We start from the raw sequence: 26710 nt of genomic DNA, 5'->3' as shown, positions 1-26710 counted from the left end.
AACACTTCAGCTCCAGGTCTGGGGCCATCTGTTAGGTGAACAACTGACCATATGTTTCTGAGGCATAAATTTATAAACTGCTCCTTCAGCCAGACATATTTTGATATTTGATGTATTTTGATCAATTTCTTGTGAAAATGTATGTATGATAAAAGTTCATCTGACTTCGTAGTGCATGGAGATCCACCAAAAAAATCATTTTAGGAGCTTTTGTTCCTTCCAAAGGATAGCTATGTGTGATGCACAGTATTTAACAGACCACAGTGGCACTTTTGAGTAAACTCTCTTGTAAGTTGATCTTAAAACTTTTTTAAATTTTAAAAATTTGAGATGTTATTGACGATAAGTGGTATGTTTGTGCTTAACCTGGGTGGATCAGCTAATCTTTGAACTCCATTTTTTTACATTCTGAAATAGCATTTGGCATTGAATTTCTACTATTATTGACTTTGGAAAGGAAAGAGAGAGTAGCAAAAAATAATGCTATTTGAAAAATAAAAATAGTTTGAGTAGATTTTTATTTTTTATTTAAAGGGGTCTTGCTAAGTGCTCTGTTGCAACATTTTTCTTTCCAAATGACTGTTTTGCATTGCCCAGGAGATAAAATAGGCCAAATTCTACTCAGATTTAGACCGTGTGCAATCATTGACTCCAGTGGAATTGCATGGAATGAAAGTCAGTGACAAATATGGCCCCGGTGGCTTCTGAATCTAGGAATGTTGTCATGTCTCCCTTCATTTTTGCCACCAGTGCTCTGCTCTCTCTTGGCTGCTAGGGTTCCAATAAAACAGCTGAACAAGCTTAATTAGAAATATTGATAGAATAACCCCACTTGATTGAATAAGATCTTTACAAGCAGCAAAGAATCCTGTGGCACCTTATAGACTAACAGAAGTTTTGCAGCATGAGCTTTCGTGGGTGAATACCCACTTCTTCGGATGCAAGCATCCGAAGAAGTGGGTATTCACCCATGAAAGCTCATGCTGCAAAACTTCTGTTATCCGAAGAAGTGGGTATTCACCCACGAAAGCTCATGCTGCAAAACTTCTGTTAGTCTATAAGGTGCCACAGGATTCTTTGCTGCTTCTACAGAACCAGACTAACACGGCTACCCCTCTGATACTTAAGATCTTTACAAGTTCCTGTTAACTTGAAACCTAAAAAGTCTCTTAAAGTGAGTTTAAAATAGTATCAGGTGTCTCACCTACAGGGGCGGCTCTAGTCATTTTGCCGCCCCAAGCATGGCGGCACGCTGCAGGGGGCGCTCTGCCGGTCGTCGGTCCCGCGGGACCAGCGGCCCCTCCGCAGGCACGCCTGTGGGAGGTCCACCGGAGCTGCCTGCCGCCCTCCCGGTGACCGGCAGAGCGCCCCCCGCAGCATGCCGCCCCAAGCACGCGCTTCGCATGCTGGGGCCCGGAGCTGCCCCTGCTCACCTGCTCCTGAGTAGAGCTGGCTAGGAATTTTCTAGTGAAACAGTTTTTTGTCAGAAATGTCGGTTTTTCAAAATTGAAACTTTTTGCAGGAAAGGACTAGTTCTGAAGAGCGTTTCTTGGGTCAGAGTGAAATTTCTGGTCATAATGAGAGAGAGAGAGAAACTCCAGAACAGAATCTCTGAACCAGCAGAACAGGGCCTTGAACATGGGTGTCCTGTATTCCAGCTGAGTGCCCTAAGTACTGGCTATTGACTATTTTGGGGTCTCTCTCACTCTCTGTTGTTCATTTGTTTATTATTATTTATTTTGATTTTTTTGGTGGAAAATTTTTGAAGATCTCCATTTTGTTCCAATGTGGAACAGGAAAACCATTTCCTATCCATCTCCACTCCTGAGTCCCTCTCCCAATTTTGGTGGCTATACAATCACATTGTATATGTTTTTACTGTTTCTCCCTTGTTTCTGTGAAAGGCCCACACAAACAGAGGAAACTAAGGTCCTGATGCTGCAAACAAGTAAAGCTCAAAGAATAACAATGCATCATAAAAGAACCAGTGCCTGCTCTGCCTATTTTTAGCCTGTAAATATTTTTAATTGGTCTGGGGAGCTGGTCTAAGGCAGGGCCACCCAGGGAGGGGGCAAGTGGGGCAATTTGCCCCAGGTCTCGGGCCCCATAGGGGCCCCGCGAGCCCTGGCCTGGTGGCGGTCCGGGTCTTTGGCGGCATTTCAGCAGGGGGGGGGGGCCTTTCGGTGCTGCTGAAGACGCAGAGCAACTGAAGGGCCCCCTGCCGCCGAAATGCTGCCAAAGACCTGGACCACCGCTGGGTGAATACAAGCGCCAAAGCTCCCCTGCTTTGCCCCAAGCCCCCTGAATCCTCTGGGCGACCCTGGTCTAAGGTGCTTTGCTAGCCAAAATGTCATTTACTTGACTATGATTGAAAGGGATTCCATTAGAACAATTAGTGCCTAACAAACAAGTCTTTTCCACCGTGTGACTTTTTACAGCTGGTTAATCTTTGCTCCTATGCAGGTAGAAAGAGTGTTTCTCTGGCAATATCTGTGTGGATTTTGCATTATCTTTTTTGTTTCCACAGGTACAAAGCAGTAATTGACGCTTGCTCCCTTCAGCCTGATATTGACATTCTTCCTCATGGAGACCAAACCCAGATTGGAGAGAGGGTCAGTAACCATCTACAGGATTTGTTTTTGTGTTTTTTCTTTAAATCGTTTCAGTACTCTAGTTGCCAAATAAATCTTTGAGTTAAATATACTTTTGGATCATTAGTCTGAAAGCTCGTCGCTTGGTAAATATGGGAACATTGCTGTTTGTGTGAAATGTGTTGGTTTAAATGTTCTGCTGTCAGAATGTTTTATTAGTCCCACAGTCGCTATCTGAAATATCAGTGCCCAAGTGTCACTCTTTGCAGTTTGGTGTCTACAGGCATATAATAAAAGTAAAACTTTACATTTTTAGAGCACCTTCCATCTGAAGGTATCAGGTAATTAACAAACAATGAATTAAGCCTTGTTATACCCTGGTGAAGTAGGAAAATGCTAATACATTGCAGCTGAAGAAACCAAGGCACAGAGATAAGTAATTTGCTCTAAGCTACACAGTAAATCTCTGAGACAAGGTGGGTGAGGTAATATCTTTGATTGGACCAACTTGTGTTAGTGAGTGAGAAAAGCTTTCAAACTTACACAGAGCTCTTCTTCAGGTAAACTTGATCTGAGAAGAGCTGTGTGAGGCTTGAAAACTTCTCTCTCGCCAACAGAAGTTGGTCCAGTCAAAGATATTACCTCACTCGCATTTTCTCTCTAACATCCTGGGCCCGACACGGCTACAACTACACACAGTAAATCTGAGTCAGGGCTGGGAATAGAACCTAGATCTCTCATAGCCACCAGATTATGTTTCATCTCAACATAGTCTGATATTGTGATTAAAAAATGCCTCTTGTAATTCAGTTACCTAGTATAATTGTGATACCTTAGATAAATAATATATCATCACAGCATTATACAAACCTTCACATGCCTCAAGAATGTTCTCAAACCAATGTTTCTGAATAAATGATTGGGGGAGTGCCAATTAAAACGTAATTTTAAAAATTGCTGCTACCTTTACAAGAAAAATAAATGTGTTATGGGAAAACTCTACCCTTCCTTTCCACCCCACCAGAAGCTGAAAATGTCATTTAGTTTATACGCCCAGCTCAAGGACAGAATGTCCAAAGGTCATCTGCAAACCCAGATCTCTTCAGTGGCACCACCAATGCATCATGACCTTCTCACTAAAAAAATGAGTCTAAGGACTAAAGTTAAACTGTTAAGACCTTATTTAAGCACCTGAACAAATGGGCTTTTTTTTTCAAACGTGTCAAGCACACAGCTTTTCCCGTGGAACTGAATATAGACATAAAACTTAACTTTAGCCACCTATTTTTTTAAAAATCTGGGTCTAATGCACTAAAAGTTCTCTGCTGATGTTGAAGTACATTTTGAGTGTGGACAAAGAACATTAAAAAGTCAGTTCCAGCTGCTGGTAGCATACAACTGAGGTCATCTAAAAGTTTCCTCTTATCTTGTAAGAGGAAATATGGAACATCTCAGCAAATCAGTGTAATCTGCATTGCAGTTGCATTTGCTCAATAGCAATGAAGGCTTTAACAATTTTACAGTTGTGTATATGTGGCCCAAAATTCATGGTAGAGCATTCCAGATATCAAGGCAATTAGTCTGCTGCTTTCCCAAATGAACAGTAGGGCTACTTTTTCAAAAAGATATACCTGGATTCTTTCACTCCATGGTGTCTTCTCCACAAAAACTTCTAACAAAGCAAAATTTAAGTATTCTGATTTTAGAGCTGGATTAGAGATTTTGTGATCAATTTATTATTTTTTTATCTGTTTACTTCCAGGGTATTAATCTTTCTGGAGGGCAGCGCCAGCGCATCAGTGTGGCAAGAGCACTTTACCAGCAGACAAATGTTGTGTTCCTGGTGAGTAGATGCCATTATGTCTGAGCTGTACGTTGCAGCACCAAGTACACCTCTACCTCGATATAACGCTGTCCTCGGGAGCCAAAAAATCTTACCACGTTATAGGTGAAACCACGTTATATCGAACTTCCTTTGATCCACCGGCGTGCGCAGCCCCGCCCCCCTCCGCCCCAGAGCACTGCTTTACCGCATTATATCCGAATTCGTGTTATATCGGGTCAGGTTATATCGAGGTAGAGGTGTATATTCATTCAAAATGTTTAATGGGCAGAAAATGAAATTCTGCTCCACTGAACCAAAGGGGTAGTCGCAATTGAAATATGTACTACTTTATTTTACTTTTTTTATAGCTAAGATACACAGGGGACAGACCCCCTCCCCACAAATACCACAGATAGATCTTAAGATAAATAATGTAAATAGAAATCATGGATTTGATCCTTCACTTTACTCTGTGGCTGGGAATGTGCCTCCCAGCCTGGGTAGACAGGCTCAAGTTAGTGCACTAAAAATAGCAGTGTGGATGTTGTGACATGGATGGCAGCATGGGATAGCAGCCTAAGTCCAAGTCCCTCTGACCCCTGGGTTTGAGCTTGGGTGGCTGACCCATGCCATCGCCCACGTCACAACGTCCACACCACTCCCTGCTGCAATATAGACATGCCCTCCACAGTTTCTATTTGAAATGCTGCTTTGACCACTGCATTTATTTTTGGTACTTCAAGATTTTATTTGAGCTAGTACATTTCAAATATTGACTGCAGTATTTGTAAAAATTCCTAAATTCTCATCCATAAAATTAATATTGTCTGTGCCTAAGGCATCTCTTTTCTTTGTGGAAACAAACTCTCTGCCCATCCTGAATTGTTCTCTGCGTATTTTGCCCCAACCGCAATGGAGCTACTATGGGGAGTGGGATTAGGTCCTTGGATTAGTATGAGGAAGAATCAAGTAATCCCCCCCACACACACATGCTCACTAATGGGTTTATTGATTCTCCTAGCTGATAGTTTCCCTTTTGAGCTCAGCTTTCAAGTGTATGACCCCCTTTAAAGTCCTCTGTGCCAGCCATGTCATGTGGAGTCAGGAAGGCACTACATATCAGACAACATCTCTAAGAGCCTAGGAGGCAGATTCATAGGTCTGTCTTTATGAGAAGGGCTCATAGCAATTATGTGACTGCCCCAATGAGTGAAAACCCTTTCCTGGGCAGTGAATATAGCACAAGTAGAGCTGCATTCAAACGAGAACTTTGAAGGCTGAAGTGGAGAAGGGTTCCATGTGAACAGCAGTTGAACATGGGTCAGTCGGTCCTAAGAGATAGGCGAGCGCCGTTCTGAAGGGACGGGCAATGGCTTCCATTGCCCTCGGCCGATCGAAAGGGAGTCGGGTTCAGATCCCCGAATCCGGAGTGGCGGAGACGGGCGCTGCAAGTAAATTTTTATGGGGGAGGGATAGCTCAGTGGTTTGAGCATTGGCCTGCTAAACCCAGGGTTGTGAGTTCAATCCTTGAAGGGGCCACTTAAGAATCTGGGGAAAAAATTGGTCCTGCTAGTGAAGGCAGGGGGCTGGACTCAATGACCTTTCAAGGTCCCTTCTAGTTCTAGGAGATTGGTATATCTCCAATTATTACTGTTTTTTTTTTGCCAAGTGCCACAGTGGAGCAGGGCCAATATTGGGCCATAAGTTGCCTTTGTCTATCACGAAGAGTACAACATTGCATATGTAGCAGGCATGCATGAAAACCATAGTTAAGGAACATGATCAGTTTTGATCCAAATCCATAGAGCAAGGGAATTCAGCATTTCACCTGTCAACTTCAGATATATTTTTTTAACCCTGCACAGTGTTTTAGATGTATGGTTCCCATGGACTTCACTTGGAACTAGGTGACTAAAACTCCATGCAAAGATTTGAGAATATACTCTTTGTCAGGGTGTGAGGTTACTGTAACATATGTGTGACCATACCTGACACCTTGAATTTCCTTCATTTCTACCCTTCATTTTATTATATTCTGATTTATTACACCCTCAAAAATCATCATCGCTACATCATCATTGCTTCTAGATATTTTAAATTATTTTTATTGATTTTTGTAAATGTACCAATACAACAATAAACGTATTAAATGTAATTACAATATGACATTATTCCAAAATTCGGGGCGGGGGGAATAAGGGTGTCAGATTTTCAAAAGCATCTAACTTTGACCTAACTCTGCCTCCACTGAATTTGATTGCAAAACTCCTATTGATTTCAGTGGGATAGAGCAGACTTAACTCAATGCTCAGAGAGCAAAATTCCACATTCCACATAAAAAGAATCAGTATAATTACCTTAATAAACAATATCCAGTGGGAAGACAATGTAAATCCTACCAGTAATATTAGTACCACCTTCTACATGCGATGTTCGTAATTCTGAATATAAATGGGATCAAATGAATAAATCCTCAAAAATGTTAGATCTTTCCTCAATTAATTAAATACAAATCAGTGAGTCAATAGGACAGAATTAATCTAATTTTAGCCCTTAAAAGCAATCAGCTGGTCAAGATCATAGAACTGATCAATCTTTCTCTCTCAGTGGTTTTTCAATAGGGAAATTTCTCTCAGAGGTGGAAATAGATAACTCACAATGGAGCAAGTATGTCATCAAGGAAATCAAGATGTGCTTATACTCTGTTTCTCTGAAGGACTTCAAGTCAGGCACACTTTAGTTTTAGGCTACTGTTGACTTCACTATGTTAGGCCTAAATAGGGGCTTGTCAGTACTGCAGTGCCATGTAGACAAGCCCTTAGTTACGCCAGTATATCAATATCTGAAGAGTGCAGGTAAATAAACTGGCAGTTACCCTAAGGCTCAGTAAACCACAGCACAAGTCTAGCTAAAATTACCATCTTTCAGCTTAGTCATTGCAAAAAGATAATTCATGCTTTGTTGCCATCTATCTGAGAATCCCCTGCCACTGCAAAATATTGATTTACTGTTAATCTTCTCCTCCCTCTGGTTGTCCGTGTTGATCTAACTGACTTAACTGAAGACAGCACTAGTGTTAAAATATATCACTTCCATTAAATCCTGTAAAGGCTTGGTTGCAGCAGTATGGCAGGTTCTTAATCTCTTTTCTCATGGCTAGGACGATCCGTTTTCTGCACTGGATATCCACTTAAGTGACCATCTTATGCAGGAAGGGATCCTGAAAATGCTAAGGGAAGACAAGAGAACCATTATCCTGGTCACCCACAAACTACAGTACCTGCCACATGCTGACTGGGTAAGAAAGCTGTCATTTTTAATGATGAAATTGAAAAGTGACTTGTAAGTGACTTCTATAAAATAAACATTACAGGTCTGTTGCAACTTACGCGCATTTAACATGTGCAATTTCAGCTTTATGTGGTTGGCAAAAACCAAAAAAAAAGAGGAAAAATAACAATTTTAATACTGTATCTCTAGTGCGGGCAATTCCGCCTGCCATTCAACTCAATATAATTTTGACTATATGCGGTTTTCGCTTTACGCGCTAACCACAGAACGGAACCCCCGCGTAAGATGAGACTCACCTGTACTGAAAATAATCTTTTTGCATTTCTGTATCAACAGGACTGCATAGGGAGAATGTGTATTATTAACATTTTCAAAATTGACTAGTGATTTTGGATGCCCTTTAATTTTTCAATTCTCAACTTGAAACACCTTAAAGGGGCCTGATTTTCAGAGGGTGGGCAATTCTGGAAATTGGGTCCCTTTTAAGGCATCTCAAGTTGAGCACCCAAAAACCGAAACCCAAAATCACAAGTCCCTTTTGAGAATCTGGTTTACATGATGTCCTTTAAACAACTGAAGATATTGGAATAATAAATCTGTTTATATCTTTGACATCACTATGCAGTTATTTTATTACCACAGAAGAAAACCATTATAAGGAGATTGAGTCAAAGGAAGACACAAGGGGAAAAAATTGACACTTCTTGGCCTTCATTTGTAGTAAATAACATATTGAGATGGGCACTTTCCCTTTCAAAATAATTCCGTTATTTAGGTAGTTAGACTAAATAGAAGTAGCACTTTCATGTACAAATACCAAAGTTTTGTTTGTTGTTTTGTTTTTGATTAGGTTGCACACTTCTTCATTGTGTTGTTATCTTGCACCGGCAACACATGCCTTCCTGACCACAAGGATTGATTATTGTAATTACTTCTCCTAGCAGGGCTTCAGTCACTTGCAATAGATATGTAATGCAGCAGCACAGTTATTCCCTGGCCTGAGCAAGCATTCTCATACCACTCCCACCCTTGCATTCTTCATACTGGCTTTTCATAACGTTGCAGATAGATTTCTAAGCTGGTCCTGTTGGTTTTTAAATCTCTTTATAATGTCTGCTCTGACCTCATCCTTCGGTCATTTACCATCATCATGCTAAGATAAGTAAGCAATTCTGCCTTTGCTGTGGTGGTCCCTAGGATATGGAATTCCTTCCCTCTAGACATCTGTCTTAGTCCATTCGTTCCCATTTTTAAACAACACCTATATGCATTTTTTCCAAAGATGATTTTTTAAACGAGTTCAACTGTTGGCCTTATATTAATAACCTCTTCCCTCCTTTTCATTTGTCAAAAACATGTCTGTTGTCCTTATTTAAAATGTTCTGAGTGGTTATTAATAATAATAAATTCTTTTTAATATTTTTGTTACTGTAATACTGTATAGGCCCAAATGTATGCAAGGTGCAAAGGGGCTTTTAAAATGCAAGTTATAATTAGTTGTCATTATCTAGTATTAGGCTAGATCATGCAGTCCTTTCTCAGGCAAAACTCTCATTAAAGCCAGTGGGAGTTTGTCTAAGGCTGGGCAACAAGACTTGTACTAGTTGTTGCTATTGTTATTCATTAAGAAATTTCTCAGACTTTTAATGTGAAATATATATCTCAAATGACACGCCTAAACTTTCCTGCAAAACCTTTGAGAGAATTAAAGTCCCGGTTTTAGAAGGTGTTTCCTGAGTAGAGGTCATCAAAAAATAGGGCTTTTTTTCCTGTGGAAATTTTTGGCACAGACAAAACAAAAAGTCAATTTTTTTTCCATGGAAATAAAGTTTTCAGTGAAAAATCCAAATCTGAAATATTTTGGTCAAAGACTATAATATTCCAATTCACAAATGTTGCTGTGGTGCCTCATGGGAGTTGTAGTGTGGGTGCCTCGTGCTCCTATTTTCTATAGACTGGGCTCCCTGTCAGACTACATCTCCTGTGATGCACCAGAGTCCAGCCTGTGGTGAGGGGAAGCGATGCATCATGGCAGTGATGCATCATGGAAGGTGAAGTCTAGGTGCTTCAAAAATTTTCAGTTTTCAGACATTCATTTTTCAATGAAAAATTAAACTTTTCCATAGAAAACAGAGACATTTTGAAAAAGTGTTTGTTTTTCAATGGAAAATTGGGTTAAAAAAATGTTTTGACTGAAAATTTTTGACTAGCCCTATGCCTGAGAGGTGCTGAATACCCTCAGCTCCCATTGACTTCAGCTGAAATTGTCAGTTCAAGTCACTGAGCTTCATTTCCTTCAGCTTTCCTCAGTGTTAATCAGAAGTAACTCTGCTGAAGTTACTGGAGTTACGTTATTTTCAAACTGGTGCAAGTGAGATCAGAAGGAGGCCCATTGACTTGAAATCAATAGGAGTTAGGAGTTAAACCCCATTCTTCAGGTTTAGACCAATGTGACTATAATAATTTCCTCCAAAAAGGTGTGTTTCTTCCATCTAACGTTTACTGTTTGGAAAGCTTTAATAACCAGAACCCCACTGCATTTCCCAAAGGCCCATGGTGGCAAACAGGCTGTGGAACCAGAATATTTACATGTAATTTCCTGCATGAAGAGCCAAGGTGCTGGGCACAGCATGTAGCTAGAAGCCTGTGATTTCATTTTTCAATGGTGACAGCTCTAACTTGTAAATTGTTATCTTGTTAATAAACTGTGTTTAGAGAGAGTTGTAAGCTAGGAACAAAGAATTAAAAGCAATCTGTGTCATTAATATGAGGCATAGGATGCCGAGGTGTGTTTTTTAAAGGGAATAAGCGTTGAAGGATAAACTTTTTTTTTTATAAGAAATGGATTAATTCTCAGAAACAGTAGCTTATTTCAGCGCAGAGGCAAAAATCTGTCCAGGCCCCACAGTATCTCAGACTAAGGTGATATAAATTAAAAATGATAAAATTCAATGAACAGACTTGAATTTCCACTGCCTAGCACTTTGTATGCACATCTGTGCAAAAGGGGTATAAAATATTACCAGGACAGAATGTGTTTTGCGCCCCCTTTGCACAAGGGGTGATGCGTATAACAGGTGTAAGTCAGTGGAGAATCAGACCCAGCGTGGCTAATTCTGTTATTTTATGCTACTACAATGGCATTGACTTCACTGCATAAGTAATAGCAGCATTTGACTCATTCCCTATTCTCATGACACACTACAGAAGAGGTGTCATTATCCCACTTTAACAGTAGGGTTAATTGTCTTACCCAATGTCATGTAGCAAGTCAGTAGCAGGGAATTAAAGTACAGGAGTTCCTGGCTCGCTCACTCGTCTTTATACACTCTAGGACCAACTAAGCTCCTTGTGCTGGGGACCATCTCTTCACATATGTTTGCATAGCACCTGGTACAGTGGGGTCCCAATACTCAAAGGGGCATGTGAGCATTTTTAGAATTCAAACGTTAGTGTGAGAACTGAGTTTTTCTTCGACATTAGTCAAATGCCATGTTATGTAATTTCTGTGCCCAAATTTGTTCTCAGTCCACTAGCTCATGCCACCCTTTTTAATTATAAAAATTAGCATAGCAAGCAAAGGATTTTTTAAGGGAAATATGCATTTGTGATAAACTAGAGACATTCTGAGAATCTATTGCCTTAAACTCACTGTGGGAAGCTCTTCTGCTGAGTAGCCTCAATTGCTGCTTACTCTCATTTTACATTTTTTTTAAATATTTCAACCTGTGAGAACTAAAAAGGTCTTTTTTTAAAAAATCTGTTTTATGCAATAAGATAAATTCAACTAAATGTGGCTTGTGGGGAGGTTGTGCTTCATACTGAATTGTTTTCAGGTAATATGCCATATCATTGAGCCACATCACATCCAAGAGTATCTCATGCTGACTACAACTGATGATGCTTGAAACATAATACATGCCATCCTACAAATGAAGCAAAAATAGATGTAGTTATGGCATACATTCTGTGCATGTTCAAAGCAAATGATGCCATGATGTAAGGGCAAAGGAAGGCATATGGAACCTGGCATTCAGAGGCTGCTGAAGAGGAGAGGGAATTTCCTGTGTCATTTGGAAATAACAAATGTTGTCTGTGGATGAGGAGCCCAGGATGCCAGCAGACTTTGTGTGGGCTCATATCCTGAGTTTACTTACTCCATTAAAGTGGAATTCATGTTTGGAGCGATGAACATAAGGGGCTCCATCCTGCCCTGCAATAAATCACTTTGTGCCACTCTACCATAAAGGAATCCTCAGCAGACATAAAACCAGAAGAGCTGGCTCTAAAACAGCTCCTTCTGCCCATCCCCTGTGCAGTAGGGGGCTTATCAGGAATGGGAGGGGCCTGAGCATTATATGCTTTAGTGATCCTGGATCAATGGAGCAACCTACAAGGAACCATTCCCGGACAGTACAGTTTGAAACAGCTGAGGCTGCTCTAATTTGTTTTGGTAGGCGGAAGAAGCCCTAGCCAATCCCAGGATTGGGAGGATCAGAGAATGAACCCCACTCCACCCCCCTTTCTGGTTCACCACGCTCAGCTCAGGCGGCACATCAGAGGATTGAACCAGTGTTATCCCTGCTTGGATTTCAGCCATGATGCTTGCCAAAGCTCTGAAGACTCTGGGGATTGTAACTGTGAATAAGATCCCCATCCCTTCTGATGGTGACAGCTATTGTGAAGTATTGGGTCCATTCTGGAGTAAAAAAAATGAATGCTTCCCCGAGGAAGGGCAAGTTGCTTGTTTCTCTCAAAGAAGGGAAAGAGGAACAACTGACTAAGGGGTAGCTAAATCCTTGGCAGCACTTCACAGGCCACTCTGAGGCTGATAGAGAGGCTGGGGTTTGCTAAAATGGGAAGTGTCTTGAATCATAATGTCAAGTAGAAACAACGAGGAGTCCTTGTGGCACCTTAGAGACTAACAAATTTAGGATATCCTCCTTCTGCTATGTATCCGTGTTGTCTCTATTGATCTGTGGAATAGTATTGTTTTTATTATTTGTACAGTGTCCAGATCACTGGATGGGAGCTTCATAAATATAACCAAATATCTCCTTGACAGTTTGTATTCCTAACCTCTTAGATCATTGCAATGAAGGATGGTACCATTCAAAGAGAAGGGACACTCAAGGACATTCAGAAATCAGAGTCTGAGCTCTTTGAACACTGGAAAACACTCATGAATCGACAGGACCAAGAACTGGAGAAGGTTTATTATGTATTTTTCTCAGCATCTTAAAAAATGTATTCCTTATGTGGTGAAGCATTTTAAATTGAAAACATTAGTAACACTTTGTGTGTGTGTGTGTGTGTGTGTGAGTGAGAGAGAGAGAGAGTGAACTTCGCTTGAATGAACTTTGCTCCATTTATTAAGACAAAAACCTTAAATCTGCATGTATCATATTTTCTCCATACTAGGTAGGACCTACATCCACCCTTTTTAGTGAAGCCCTATAGGGAATTTTCTTGCATGAGGAGTATGGAATTGGACCATTAAGTACAGAGAAAATTGAGTTAGTGACATGTACAGGAATAGTTATGCTGCAAATGGAAACGTGTGTTAAATTTAGCCATTGTACTGTTTTTAATTTTTTTAAAATTCTTATATAACCACAAATGACTAGACTAGATCTTGTTAATTAAAATATTATGAGATAGGAAGATCCAGCATCTGAAACTATAGTTCTTACTCAGGCAGGTGCTTTCTTCCATGGGAGCTTTGCCTGAGTGAGGACTGCAGAATCAGCCTCCAAAGATGGAAGGAATTCATGTCCTGACTGTCAGTGTTTCAGGGGAACGTTACCTGTGTTCCCTCTCTGTGTCTACTTCAGGAGTACCCAGTCAGGTTTCAGGACTCCAGCCATGACCTGAATCTGGGAGGGACCCGGGCCCATGTCCCACTTTCTTCTGACGGGGAAGGGGGGTGTTAAGGCTGCACAGCCCCCTGCTTTACACTGGGAATGATTTATGCCTTTTGGATTTAAAAATAGATGGCACATCAAACATTCATGACAGCCAATTGTAATCCTCTCCTTTCCTTTTTACTGACACACTGGTTTGAAAATACATTTTGTGACATCTGTAATTTTAAAAAACTTTATCAAGCAAAGCCACATGACTTGTCCTGCTTTTAGGAAACTATAATAGAAAGAAAAACTGTTTTGGAGAGGAAGAACCTCCGGAGGACCAGGTATTCCCGAGAAGCTCTGCTAAAAGATGATGAAGAGGATGAAGGTAAAGTAATTTTTCTAAAAGGGTACCCTGAGACCCAATGCTGACTGCATCGTTGTTTTACAGTTCAAACTGTTTTAGATGGAATCAATTCACAAATTTCAAGTTCGTAACAAAATCAATCTTTTCCAGGAGGAACTGTGGCCTGGTTCTTTATGTGGATTGTGGCTCCTAAGAGTTACATATTAAAACTGAGCTTTAATAGAGAGCAATCTGAAGGTGCTGGTTAACCATGGCCTTGTGAGGAGCTGTCAAAATTGTTCCCACAGGATCTCTGATTTGGAAAAGCATCCCTAGTGAGGAAAGCTCTAAAGCAGATACTTCATTTTAAGCATCTGCTTCACTCGCATCAAACTCAATCAGACTTAAACATATGCTTAAGCATAACCATGGGCTTCTAAATGCTTTCCTGAATAGGGATAGATTGAAGAAAGTGCTTACATGCTTTCCTGAATTAGGGCTTTAGTAAACTTTCCAACAACAATACACAAGAGTTAGTGGGCCCAATTTTTTCATGGTGTAAGAGAGCCCAGGTCCACTGACTTTAGTGGAGTTTTGTCCAATTGCATTAGCAGAAAATCTAGGCCAGTATTATTTGGACTGATTTGTTTCACAGTTCAAAAAATATCACTACATTTTGAAAACATTTTGTTCCTTTTTTCCAATCAGGAAAATGCGCACACAAAAATAATCCCATATTTGATTTGGAAGTTAATATAGGAAATAACAAAGGTTGTTCCGCAACTTGTAATTTATGGTTCTGGATTGTAGAAGCCTCAGGGGCAGAGAAGGTGTACCCATTCTCTCTGTACTTGGCCATGCACCCTTATGGCACTATAGATTGTGTAATTTACGATATTGTGCCCTGATACTGCAGTTAGCACATGGGCTGAGTACTGCTTCTGCATAGAGCCCTAATGACTTCAGTGGAGCTGTGCATGGATATAGCACTGCACCCACACACTCAATTGCCGAATTTGTTAGCGGCTCAGAGCAGGGACTGTGGCCCATACTATTGTCTATGGCTGAGGAGCACACAGTGCAGTTCAGGATGGGGGATGCAAACATGAGGCTGCTCACCTTATGACCCCTAGCTGGCCCTAGGACCAGGGGTGCACAAAAGTGGTTTTAAGACACCTCTCTTCTGCTCAGATGCACCAAAATGAGCTCTGAGGCACATGGGAATCTGCCTCTTTAGCTTAAAAAAATCATAGAAGCATTTGAATTTCAAATGGGCAGCTTGCTGGAGATTTTTCTGTTCCTTTTTCAAGAAGGAAATAGAAGCACAAAATATCAGGGTTGGAAGGGACCTCAGGAGGTCATCTAGTCCAACCCCCTGCTCAAAGCAGGACCAATTCCCAACTAAATCATTCCAGCCAGGGCTTTATCAAGCCTGACCTTAAAAACCTCTAAAGAAGGAGATTCCATCACCTCCCTAGGTAACCTTAGGTAATAGTGTATCCACAAATATTTAGCGCTATCCATGTGTATTAAAGTATTTGAATGTTTATTTGACAAACCTACCAGATCATTTGGGGGGAATTTTCTACAATGCCCACAAATCCTACTGTGCACATATTAATTTATTAGCAGTTATTTAAGAAACTTATGTTTCATGAAAACTAACTTTAGGTGAGCCTCAGAAGCCATAATAATGTAGCATTCATATACCCACGCTATTTCTTTCATACTGATAGTCATGCAAAGGTTATATTTTCTTCTGGATTACAAATAAATTAATTTACAAAGATTAAATTATTCCAAGCATGTATAAATCATGGTGTCTGGAAAAAAATTCTGAGTACCTTTAAAATAATTTAAACGCTATCTGAATGTGAGAGAATGGATGAATTAAAGAAGAATAGCTAGTGCCAGCTAGTACAGACCTATCTATAGCCTGGGAACACTGGCTTATGCTTTTACCTAGAAAAGAAAATCACTGTTTTATTTCATTATTATCAAGAAAATCTTGAACCAGTAAACTATAAATGTCACAAATACATTGGTGTAAAGACATTGATTATTGAGGGCCAACTTTTCCTTCACTTATGACCATGCACTTATGACTGACTCCAAAGGTGTGTTGGAAACTGAGGAGGTAATTTCACCCTAAAACTGTATTCCATTCAGTAAACTAAGCATGATGTCTATCTATGAAGATGCAAGTGCTCCTTTACTCGCTTTCTCTCCCCTCTCATATTAAGTTAAATCTCCTCTCCTTGGTTTCAAACTGTGTGCAACCCCCACTCCAGCCTTCATCTCTGATCTTATTGCTTCTACACGAACTCCCATTCCTTACATTCCATCTCAGTTTCAATCTTGACTGCTGTCTTATACTACTACACCTATCTTCCACTTCACTCCATCTCATGCAGTCCTTTATGCTTGGAATATTTGCCAAGTGCCCACTCCACTCCTTCAAAAACCAACTCTGCTCTCGTGCTGGTTCTCTGAGGAATATTTGCTATGATAATCACCCTGCAATTTGTGAGTGTTCTGCTCTGCATTTTACTTGTTTCTTTAAAATGCAATTTGTTGGCATATTTGTTTGCCATATTTAACCCATCAGAGAGCTTGTTCATTTACAGCATTGTGATTAGGATTCTGCAAAGCTCCTAAGCACCAGCCTAGGGACTTTGCTGAATTGGGGTTTACATAAGTAATAGATAAAAATGTGTAACTAACAGACAGATGCATTTATGAAAAATTCATGGCATGTGAATAGTTTGAATTGTCCTTTTATTTTGCAATTTGGCACCTGCCATTTGATATGGAAAAAAATGAATATAAAAGGTTTCCAGGGCAATGTTACAATCCAACAGTCTTTTTTCCCCCCGCTGATTACAGAAGAAATAACAGAAAGTGATGATGATGACAACCTATCTTCTGTGCTACATCAGAGAGCAAAGATGCCTTGGCGAGCCTGTGGGAAGTACCTCAGCTCAGCAGGGATTCTGCTCTTGCCTTTACTCGTCCTTTCACAGCTCTTAAAACACACTGTTATGGTGGCTATTGACTACTGGCTTGCAAAGTGGACATCTGATGTCATTTCTGCAAAGAGTGACCTAGTACAAAAGAATTGTTCTGTATGCCAGGTACTGTACTTCTAAGTCAGTTCTTTAATTTGACAAAGAAACATCTCCCAGTGCTAACTTCTGCTTGACCATTGACATGCAATATGGTATATTCCTACTGAAATGTACATCACAGAATGTTTTCAGGGCCATCACATTTTCAGGGGAGGGGGTGTTTTGTTTTTGTTTTTTTAGTTTCTCTCTCTCTGCTCTTCTTTTCCTTTTGCCACCCTTAGCATTGCTTGACAGACTATGTTTGCATCTCTAAAATAGTCTTGATAGAACTCACAGCTCTTCTTTTTTTTTCCTTTCTTTCTGTGCTGCAGCATTCTGGCTGCTGGTAGAGCATTCAGGCTGAGTTTCATAACAAGTGGGAACAAAGATCTTTCCAAATGAACTGTCTGTTCCAGGTTATTCTTCTTTGATTGACTTTTATCTTAATTTTGCACAGAATGGTAGGCTTGCCTAAGATTGGCAAGGTGTGACATATACAGTGCAGTCATGCATATTTCCATCCCAGCCTCCTTTGGCATTAAATTGCCAATAATCACTAACTTACCTTGCTAATTGCTCAGGTGAACCAGAGAGTCACCTCCCAGGGGATTTTATCCTGCCAAGGAAAAAAAGGCATCATTTGTGTTGAACAACATAGTCATAATTAACGTATTTTTTAAGACAGACTAATTAACTATCTCCATGGATCTGATACAACGATGACATTATTTCATTAAAATTCCAGTTGTCTTCTCTGAAGGGATTAATGTCTGTAAAGAAGCCGTCTTGACAATGGTCTAAATATGGTTTTAAACATTTTTCAATCCAAGGTATCACAAGTAGTGGCTGGATGGAAACCTAGGGTGAAATCCTGATGCCACTGAAGCCAAAGAGGAGTTTTGCTATTGGCTTCAGTGAAGCCTTTGATTCATCCCTAGAGACTATTTTATTAAAGACGAGTTTTAATGGGAAGTTATTAATAATTTATTTTACATTTTTCTGGCCTCTCTCCAGCTCCCACTGAAAAGGGGCTACTACCATGTCATATTACAGTCTTTAAAGGTATCTGTTACCCCAACTGGAATTAACTAATGCATAAAATCCTTGGATTCTTTTTATGAGATTCCATGGATTTTGAATTTTTAATCTAATCCAAACAGCATTTTTTCCTGAATAATGCTTAATTATGGCAGAGAATCATTAGCAAAACAAAATGGGGAAGCTTGTTCTGTCCCTGTTGTGTAGAGGAAAAGAGAACTTCTTCCTCAAGGCTGTCAATCCCACCTCCCCTTCTCTTAATGCAAACTGTATTTTAAATTATTAAAATACTTAAAATAATATTTTTGCTTCTGTTTCTTTACTACATAGGAATATAATCATTCTCGCTATTCAAGGGTGTTCAGCATTCTCTGCTGCCTTGGGATTATACTGTGTCTTGTCACGTCAATAGCAGTGGAGTGGACTGGTCTAAAAGTTGCCAAAAAACTACACTATTGTCTGCTGAATAAAATTATTTTGGCACCAATGAGGTACTACTTTGATTCTAATGTAAGCAGTAGTGCAGGGTAGAGACTTGATATTCCTTATTTCAAGGCAGCCTTTCCTGTGCAGTTCCATTCTGAAGTTACTGTGAATAAAAAAAAATGTGAATTGGCTCATTGAAAGTCAATAGACACTACACATGTTTACACTATATAAAAATTCTACCTTCTGATTCAACAGATTGATTCCCCAGAGTCATATCTGCTGAAAATAAGTTTTTACTTCTTTTTACTCTTTTACACAAGAGAAACAGAGGAGGAGTCCATGAGCTGCAGATTCTATTCCATGATATTCATCATCAATGGAAACAGTTGCTGAGGTATAAATATTTACACCTGAGCAACTGTTGAAGATAACAGAATGGAAGAAGTATCACCAATGGTGTCATTAAAGATAGTGGGATTGCACAAGTGTTGCTGTGGTCCTAATTTGGCCTTTATAACTTTTATTTCTGGTGATGATGCATGAGAGGGAAAGAACCCAGCTTTACTGTCAGAGCCCAGGATAGGGCTGGCAGTTAGAAAAATATCTTTTTATTTGCAAGCTTCATTTGACAAGGAAGTCACTAAGGGACAATAAGCATGGAACCCTTCAACACTATTTTTGCAAACTTACTTTTCAAAATAGAACCACACTTTAAAGTTAACTCTAACGATGGAAAAGTGTAACCTTCATTTAATCTTTGTTTTATGTATCCATACTTAATGGATAGAATATAAAATTAACACTAAATAGAAAATGAAATAGGCAGTAATAGAGTTAACATCCGCTCTGCATCCTTTTAAAAATCCTTTCTAAATTATTTGATATCCTTTGCTTCCTGTACTAAAAAAGGTCCCAATGACTTTGGTGGACTGTAACCTAAAATACACATCTCCCTATGGTCACCTTGCTGTCATATCCCCACAATAACTTCAGGTCATTTAAAATGTCATTAATCCTTTTACACTGATAATTTTTTCAGTACTGTATGTTGCTATTCCAAGAAAAATTAATATGATCATGCAAGACTTGCAATTACATTTTGTCTGTATTTTTCCTCACTGAGGAGTGCTTTGTGTGTGTGTGTAATACATATTAAATAAACAAAATATTTCATATTATATATAATATATTTAAAATATGAAATATTTTGTTTAATTATGTAACTTGTATTGTGCGAGGAAGTCTTGTGAAATCTGGCGTGATGATTCATAGTGCTAGGACACAGTTATTCCTTTATTATGTCTGGTTTTGGAATGCAATAAGTTTGGGCTGACTTCAGCACAACAGAGACTATAGACCTATTACTCATTCCCCACTGTTATCAGTAGATTGTGTTCCAGCTCAGTACAGAGCTAAAGAGAAATGGAAAGAAATGGGAAAGTATTTTAATATCTACTCGCGTATTAACTTTATGACCTTTCCTATTTACTGTCCATTTTAGATTTTTTGAAACAACACCACTGGGAAGCATCTTGAACAGATTTTCAGCTGATTGCAATACCATCGACCAGGTACAGCAACCACATAAATCTATTCTCCAGAAATGCATGCCAATTTTCCACTATCATCTTCAGCACAGAAAATGTACTGTCTGAATGCCGCCATGTTGTGTTAAGAGGGACTAAATCTCATTTAGCTATAATTGATCTGAGAATTTTGTTGCGTTTTGAATGCATTTTATATTTGTTTCCATTATGGCTTGCAGTGTTCAAAAAAAGGGAATCTTGTTTTTAAAATCCATGCTGAAATACTTGTTTGGTTAGAGGCTTTTCAGATGCTGCAGGGTCTTGGTTATTTTATTTCTTCTATAAAGAAATGTAAAGGGACACAGTGTTGTCTCAGGGTTGGAGCACTTGCACCAGAATGAACTAAAGATGTTTAGAGCACCTCCAACTAAAGAGGGTACCTAGGATAATCACAGGCCTTGAAGCTGACTGGTTATTAACCGCATCTCTATTGCTAGCCATGCAACATGTATTCTTTTGGAGGAATGTGCTGTGCAATGTATGCATGCAGAGGAGCTACATAGAAATACTATCAAGTTTCCCCAGAATCCATCAGCCAGTTCAGAAATGTTAATCTTCAAAGTTATGGTATCCTTTTTTTGTGAGTGGGAGGAGATAAGATGTTGACTTGTGTATTACCCCTTTGATATTTAATGCTCTTTATTTATCCAGCACATTCCTGCTACCCTGGAGTGCCTGAGCCGCTCCACTTTGCTGTGTGTATCTGCTCTTGCTGTAATCTCCTACGTCACACCAATGTTTCTCATTGCCCTGCTTCCTCTCGCTATCATATGTTATTTCATCCAGAAATACTTTCGAGTGGCCTCAAGGTAAGAGCATTGACCGGGCTCATTCTGATATTCTGAAATTCATGGTCTGGTACCAGGGAATAGAGAGTTTTAAACTGGGCCCTGCCAAGGCTGTATCCCTACATGAAAGCAAGTCAGGTCCATCACAGTAAAAATGTATCATTTTACAGCTGCATTGTTTATAACTATTTAAATTAGAATTTCTGAGTGGGAGAAAAGTTTGTTTCCATCATTAAACAAATGACCATGCCAGAAGTCACAATCCACAAAACAAAAGCCAAATGCTCCAGTGGGGTTGAGCCTTAGGAGAAGTGTGAAGATATAGCAGCAAAGCAGAAATGGCTAAAGCCATTTAGCTTGACCAGGGCAGATGGAAATGAAAAGTTCAGAGATCAAGGAGGAAAATTGAGGGGTGGAGCTTACTCCGCATCAGTACCACAGGTGCCTCTAAAAGATGCAGCATGCACTCACAACCTCAGTTGCTACTAGATGCCAGCAGGCCCATAAAGAGTTGAGAGACCTCAACAATATCCCTATTTCTGTCTTTGTCCCTTTACAGCCACGTAGGTCCCCTCTCCACAGTGTTCAAGGAGTGCAAATGGAAGCCTTCTACCTAGATCCTGCATGTGTGCCCAAATTGAGAAGGGGCTACCTGCGCGCTTTCCCACTTCCTGCAGGACTAAACAGAATTTAACTTTACATAGATCATCAATGCCTACATTTATTTGGTGGTTATTGCTAAGCAGTGTAGCAAAAATCCATTGCTTATATTCATTTGAGTTAATTGAAGCCAGAATGGTGTTTCAGAAGTAAATCATTCCACGTGAGAAACTGGAATATAGGAACAAGGCGCATGTGGGGGCGAAGTTCAGTAAGACCTCCCAGAGCTCCAGCACGGTGTGTTTCAGTTTAGTAAGAATGATCCTCCTGTTTTTCTAGGAGTATCTGTCTTTGTGCAAGAGTCCCATTAGCAACATCTCAGGGTCTTTGCATTTGAAATTCTGCCATTTTAGGCTCATGGGCATGAGATTCTGTTCTGTAGATGTTTCATTTTACTCCCCAAGAAACTGTAGTGCCTGTTTCAGAAGGATCACAGTACTATTAAAACTGATTTTCTTTTTTAAATCATTTCCAGGGACCTGCAACAGTTGGATGACAGCACTCAGCTGCCATTACTTTGCCATTTTTCAGAGACTGTGGAAGGTTTAACCACTATACGAGCATTCAGGTATATTTTTGAGAAAAAATTATATTGTGTTTTGATATATATTAGATATAGGATATATGTCATGAATGAAATGTTCAGCCTGCTCTTAACTGGGCATCACTTTTACACCTCCAGTTTTGTAGGTGCAGATAATTATAGTTTGGGTCACTTAGAAGTTTAAGTACCTAACTGCATCAGTAAATGAAGTTCTTGGACACTTAAGTGACCTAAAATGTGGATGCCAATAATTTCAGGGGTGGAGGGGCAAAATTGCACCCCAGTTATTTAATCCACACCTGCAAGAATGGAGGCTGGTGGCTACAAATCTGGGCATTTATGAAGAATTTAAAGAACAGTACAATGATCTCTAAGTCCTTGCTTGCCTGACTGGTCCTTGGCCATAACCTCTATTTAGACCTCCAGAAACAGCTGAGGAAGATCTAATAACACACCTGAGTTGTGCTTCTGTATTACAAATATTATATTCCCTGAGATGTGCCAGTAAAAGTTCTGCCAAACCTACCAGCTGCTTTCCCAAACCAACATTATCTCTGTCATTTCTGGGTTGAGTCAAAGCCCTGTCTCATCTACACATACACATATGTTGCAAGTTAATGTTGCTGCTGACAGCTCACCTTTGGAATTCTATAATTCTTTGTGAAAACAACAAGGAGTCCTTGTGGTACCTTAGAAACTAACAAATGTATTTGGGCATAAGCTTTCATGGGCTAGAACCCACTTCATCAGATGCATGGGTTCTAGCCTATGAAAGCTTATGCCCAAATAAATGTGTTAGTCTCTAAGGTGCCACAAGGACTCCTCATTGTTTTTCCTGATACAGACTAACACGGCTACCACTCTGAAATAATTCTTTGTGGTCATTCCTGTACAACCTTAATGTTTCATTTACATAATTGTATAATACTTTTCATCCACAAAGTTATAGGGTCTTTTGCATTTAATTTCCTTTCTTTTCTGTTTTATTTTTTTAAGAACAGAAAAAAATTGAGATAAAAAACATATTGCCTGTATTTAATTATGTTAGTATTTAAATTGTCCCAGTCAGGCTCTGAACTTCGTAGCTGAATGAGAGTACAGTCTGCTGGCATTTTGCTGCTGTTTGGAAAGCAGCATAGTATTTCTCAGTATTAATTATTATGATTTTGCTTTTTGTTTGTTTAAGTGCTAATAGCCTTCTCTAGTTTATTGGTATGTGTTCCCCTGTGTGCCTCATTAGGGAAATTTATTATTCCATTCTGCTTTTTAATCCTTGCTTTTCACTTCGTCTCTTATCCCAATCCTATTCTACTCTGGCAGAAATTGAGAGATTTTGTGACCATTAGTGCTGCACTGCTTCAGATTTTGCTACAATAAATCACTTCTAATACCATCTCACTGATACCCTTGGTTGTTTAGAATACTCCCTCGTGATTCCCCCCTCCTCTCCATCACCGTAAAATGAACTGCTCCAGCAAAGCCTGTTCAGAATTTAGGGAGCCTCATGTTCGCGATTTCATCAGCTTGAAATCCCAGGCTAACTGATGAATCTTTGCCCCAAACAGCAGGAGACATTCAGTAGGTTTTGTATTCCATCTACATGCGAAGCTTCTGTGTCAGCTTGTATCTTGGCTATTTTTAGGAGTATACTGCTTTTCAGCTGCATATTGAATGGTAGCAGTGGCATTTGAAGTTTAGACTTTAAAGCTTGAGCAAAGTACCCAGCCCCTGCATTCCTAAAAATAACACAGTCCTGTATTTTCTCTTGGCCATTTTGAGCAACTTATAAAAATCCAGGAATTATATCAGAAAGATAGCAGCTGCTGTTGCTGCAGCCACAAATAATCCTTCATCAAGTATCCTGGGAGTAAATATACCATCTCCATATATTGTCTTCGAAATGGTCTGTCCTAAATAATAAATAAAACGTAAACAAGGTTTTCCCAGGGAAGTGTTTCACTTTAGGGACAATTTCTGTAGTGAGATTCTGAGAAATTTGCAGCACTCTAATGACAAATTGTACTCATGAGCAATTCCACCCCCACACACATGTTCCACTGCTGACTTCACAGTGCCAGAATCCCTAGCATTTTATAGTGTCATGATCACTGGGATAATCTGTGAATAGTCTGGACATTTTAATAAAGAGGGACTGATTTTTTTTAAAGGTAATTACTTTTTAGCCTGTACATGGAAGGGGATACAGGAATGTTTATAATTGACACACAGTGGAACTTCACTAATACTCATGCTTTATAATTTGTACAAAACAGTGGCTGTCTCTCTCTTCATGTCTGTGTGTAATGATTTGATAACGGACAGTTGTATTTTATAACCAAGACTTCGTTTCTTTTACAAACTATTTTACAGTCCATTTACTAGTATGCTGTGTAGTATCATTAGTAGCTATCAAAATAAATGTACAAAGTGCATGTTTTGGTATATTACCCTGACTGATTTGAGTACTAGCCGAAACCCTGATCCAGCAAAGCACTAGAGTAGGCAGTCTGCTGCATCCAGACGGAGCCCCACTGACATCATTGCCAGGATCAAGGCCTAATGCAGAAGTTTTACTAACTAGCAAATGTTCTTCTAGTTGTTAGTGTGCGTCAGTGTGGTTCTACAGTAGTAAACTTAAAACGAACTTGCTGTATTTAAAAGCCTCTTCACTCTTCAGCTGGTTTATTTTGAAGAGAGCAAAACTGGTTTATAGAAGTCTTATTGCTACTTTTATTGATTGTAGTTCAGAGCTCCCACAATGTACTGGGCATTGTCTATGCACAAATTAAGAGACAGTCCCTAACACTGTGGGGTCCTGATCCATGACTGGGGCTCCTAGGCACTACTGCAATACAAATAGCAAATAACCCACTCGATTTTATATGGTCAGGTGAAAAGAGGAGTTGTGTTTTCTGTAGAACTAACATATCTTTCACTTGCTCACTCTCTCGCTCACTCTCGTTCACATGCGTGTGTGCACACACTTTCTCAGACTCTTATCTTTTTCTTTATTTCAAGCCACCTTCCTCACTGCTGCCATGGTAGTGAATGACTAACCAGAGTCTGTTGTCATTTACAAATTATAGTTTTAACATGAACTGTCCAGCTAGCCAGTGTTAGTCCCAGAGTCGTATATAAAATGTCAGCTCCAGTTTAAGAAGGCAGCAAAATCTTATTTGTTCCTAAAGAAAGGACATTGTGGCTGAGGGATGATTGCATATGGTCATGTTGTAGGACACTCGGGAGGTTCCAGTTATTGAATTGTTGAGTGATGTAGACCTTTAAAATTAAAGTTTTATCAATAATTAGAAGCTGTGACAGCATGCTGCAACTGACAGCTCCACAATTTGGGCATGTAAATGCTGTTTGTGTGTGTATAATATATACACTCCAACATCTGGGTATTCGGATTAGGAGGCTGGGTTGAATCGCTCTTAAAAATATGTCCCATTAAATGCATGGTTTTTTGTTTTTTTGTTTGTTTGTTTGTTTGACTTTCCCAAGGCCTCATGGCACACATTGACTTCTTGCTTTGCCATTTCTGTTTTGAAGGTATGAAGGCCGGTTCCGACAGAAGCTTCTTGAATATACAGATTCCAACAATATCGCTTCCCTTTTCCTTACAGCTGCCAATCGCTGGCTGGAAGTCCGCATGGCAAGTACATTACTCTGTGTGTGGTTGGTTGGTTGATTTATGCTTCACTTTGATCCTGGTACCCCACTGATGTATATGAGAGTTATCCAGCCTATACCTTTGCCGTGTACATGTCTTTTTAAAGAAAACTTGCCCAATCACCCAGTCGATGAAAGTCCAGTGGAGTGCAGGAGGGGAGGAATTCTTCCCACAGGCTGCAGCTGTTATTCCAGAGCTGGAATAGGATTCATGGCCCTTTCCTCCCTTCCCCCTCCCCCCCCCGCCCGGGTGACCAGATGAGAGGAAGAAAATATCAGGACACACATGGAGGGGTGCCAGCGGAGCAAAAAAAGGGGGGGAAACGGAGTGCCATGAAATTGGTCGGGACGTGGGACAAACGCCTAAATATCAGGACAGTCCCAATTTTATCAGGACTCCCTTCCCTGTGTGGAGGAGAATGATCAGAGTATCAAGATCCCACAGGGGCTGTGCATATCAGTACACCTGCGCTTCATCCATCCAGCTACCCCTGCTGAGGTTCCATTGTATTGGGTGCTTTCTGCACCAGTAGGATGTGTGAGGATTTGGGCCTAAGCCCTTTCTGGGTCAGCCAAAGGACAGGGCTATTGCCTTTTGTGTTCTTGTTCCCCTTGTACTGCAAGTACAGCAGGTAGGTGAAAGAAATTATCTGTTAAAAATGAGTCTTCAGGAAGGCAATACAGAGAGCTTCTTATGCTGTGTGGTGTTAGCATTTGTATCTGTTTCTGCAAGGCACTGATGTAACAAAGCTGTTGCTAGTCATGTTATAAATGTGTTATCCTTCCATATGCATTACAGGTACATCTGTGTGTATATTTCATGTAAATCTGCACATTAATTTTAGACTTTCACATATACTGGTATATTTGCCACCTAAACTCAGGTTTATTTGGTGACTCAGAGGAAAGGGGACTAGCCTGTATTCTATTCAGCAAATAAGGAATAATAATGAAGAAGCATCTAGAGATGATCAAGATCCCATT

General features: G+C 39.9%; 1 protein-coding gene across 3 annotated transcripts in view; it reads left to right on the top strand.

Moving 5' to 3' along the window:
* Positions 1–26710, top strand: part of ABCC8 (ATP binding cassette subfamily C member 8) — a 139674-nt gene that overhangs the window by 94940 nt on the left and 18024 nt on the right. For all 3 annotated transcript variants that reach the window (XM_039536263.1, XM_039536262.1, XM_039536261.1), the window contains 11 exons: positions 2528–2612; positions 4354–4434; positions 7577–7714; positions 12794–12919; positions 13845–13944; positions 16789–17036; positions 18378–18538; positions 19978–20047; positions 20714–20871; positions 21986–22078; positions 25607–25709. In XM_039536263.1, coding sequence (XP_039392197.1) covers positions 2528–2612; positions 4354–4434; positions 7577–7714; positions 12794–12919; positions 13845–13944; positions 16789–17036; positions 18378–18538; positions 19978–20047; positions 20714–20871; positions 21986–22078; positions 25607–25709 — 1363 coding nt within the window. The remainder of the gene's footprint in view (positions 1–2527; positions 2613–4353; positions 4435–7576; positions 7715–12793; positions 12920–13844; positions 13945–16788; positions 17037–18377; positions 18539–19977; positions 20048–20713; positions 20872–21985; positions 22079–25606; positions 25710–26710) is intronic.

This window comes from Mauremys reevesii, linkage group 4 (genome assembly GCF_016161935.1).
Source record: "Mauremys reevesii isolate NIE-2019 linkage group 4, ASM1616193v1, whole genome shotgun sequence".
Lineage (NCBI taxonomy): Eukaryota > Metazoa > Chordata > Testudines > Geoemydidae > Mauremys > Mauremys reevesii.
Note: the sequence above shows the minus strand (reverse complement) of the source record. Positions and strands in the feature narration are given on the sequence as shown.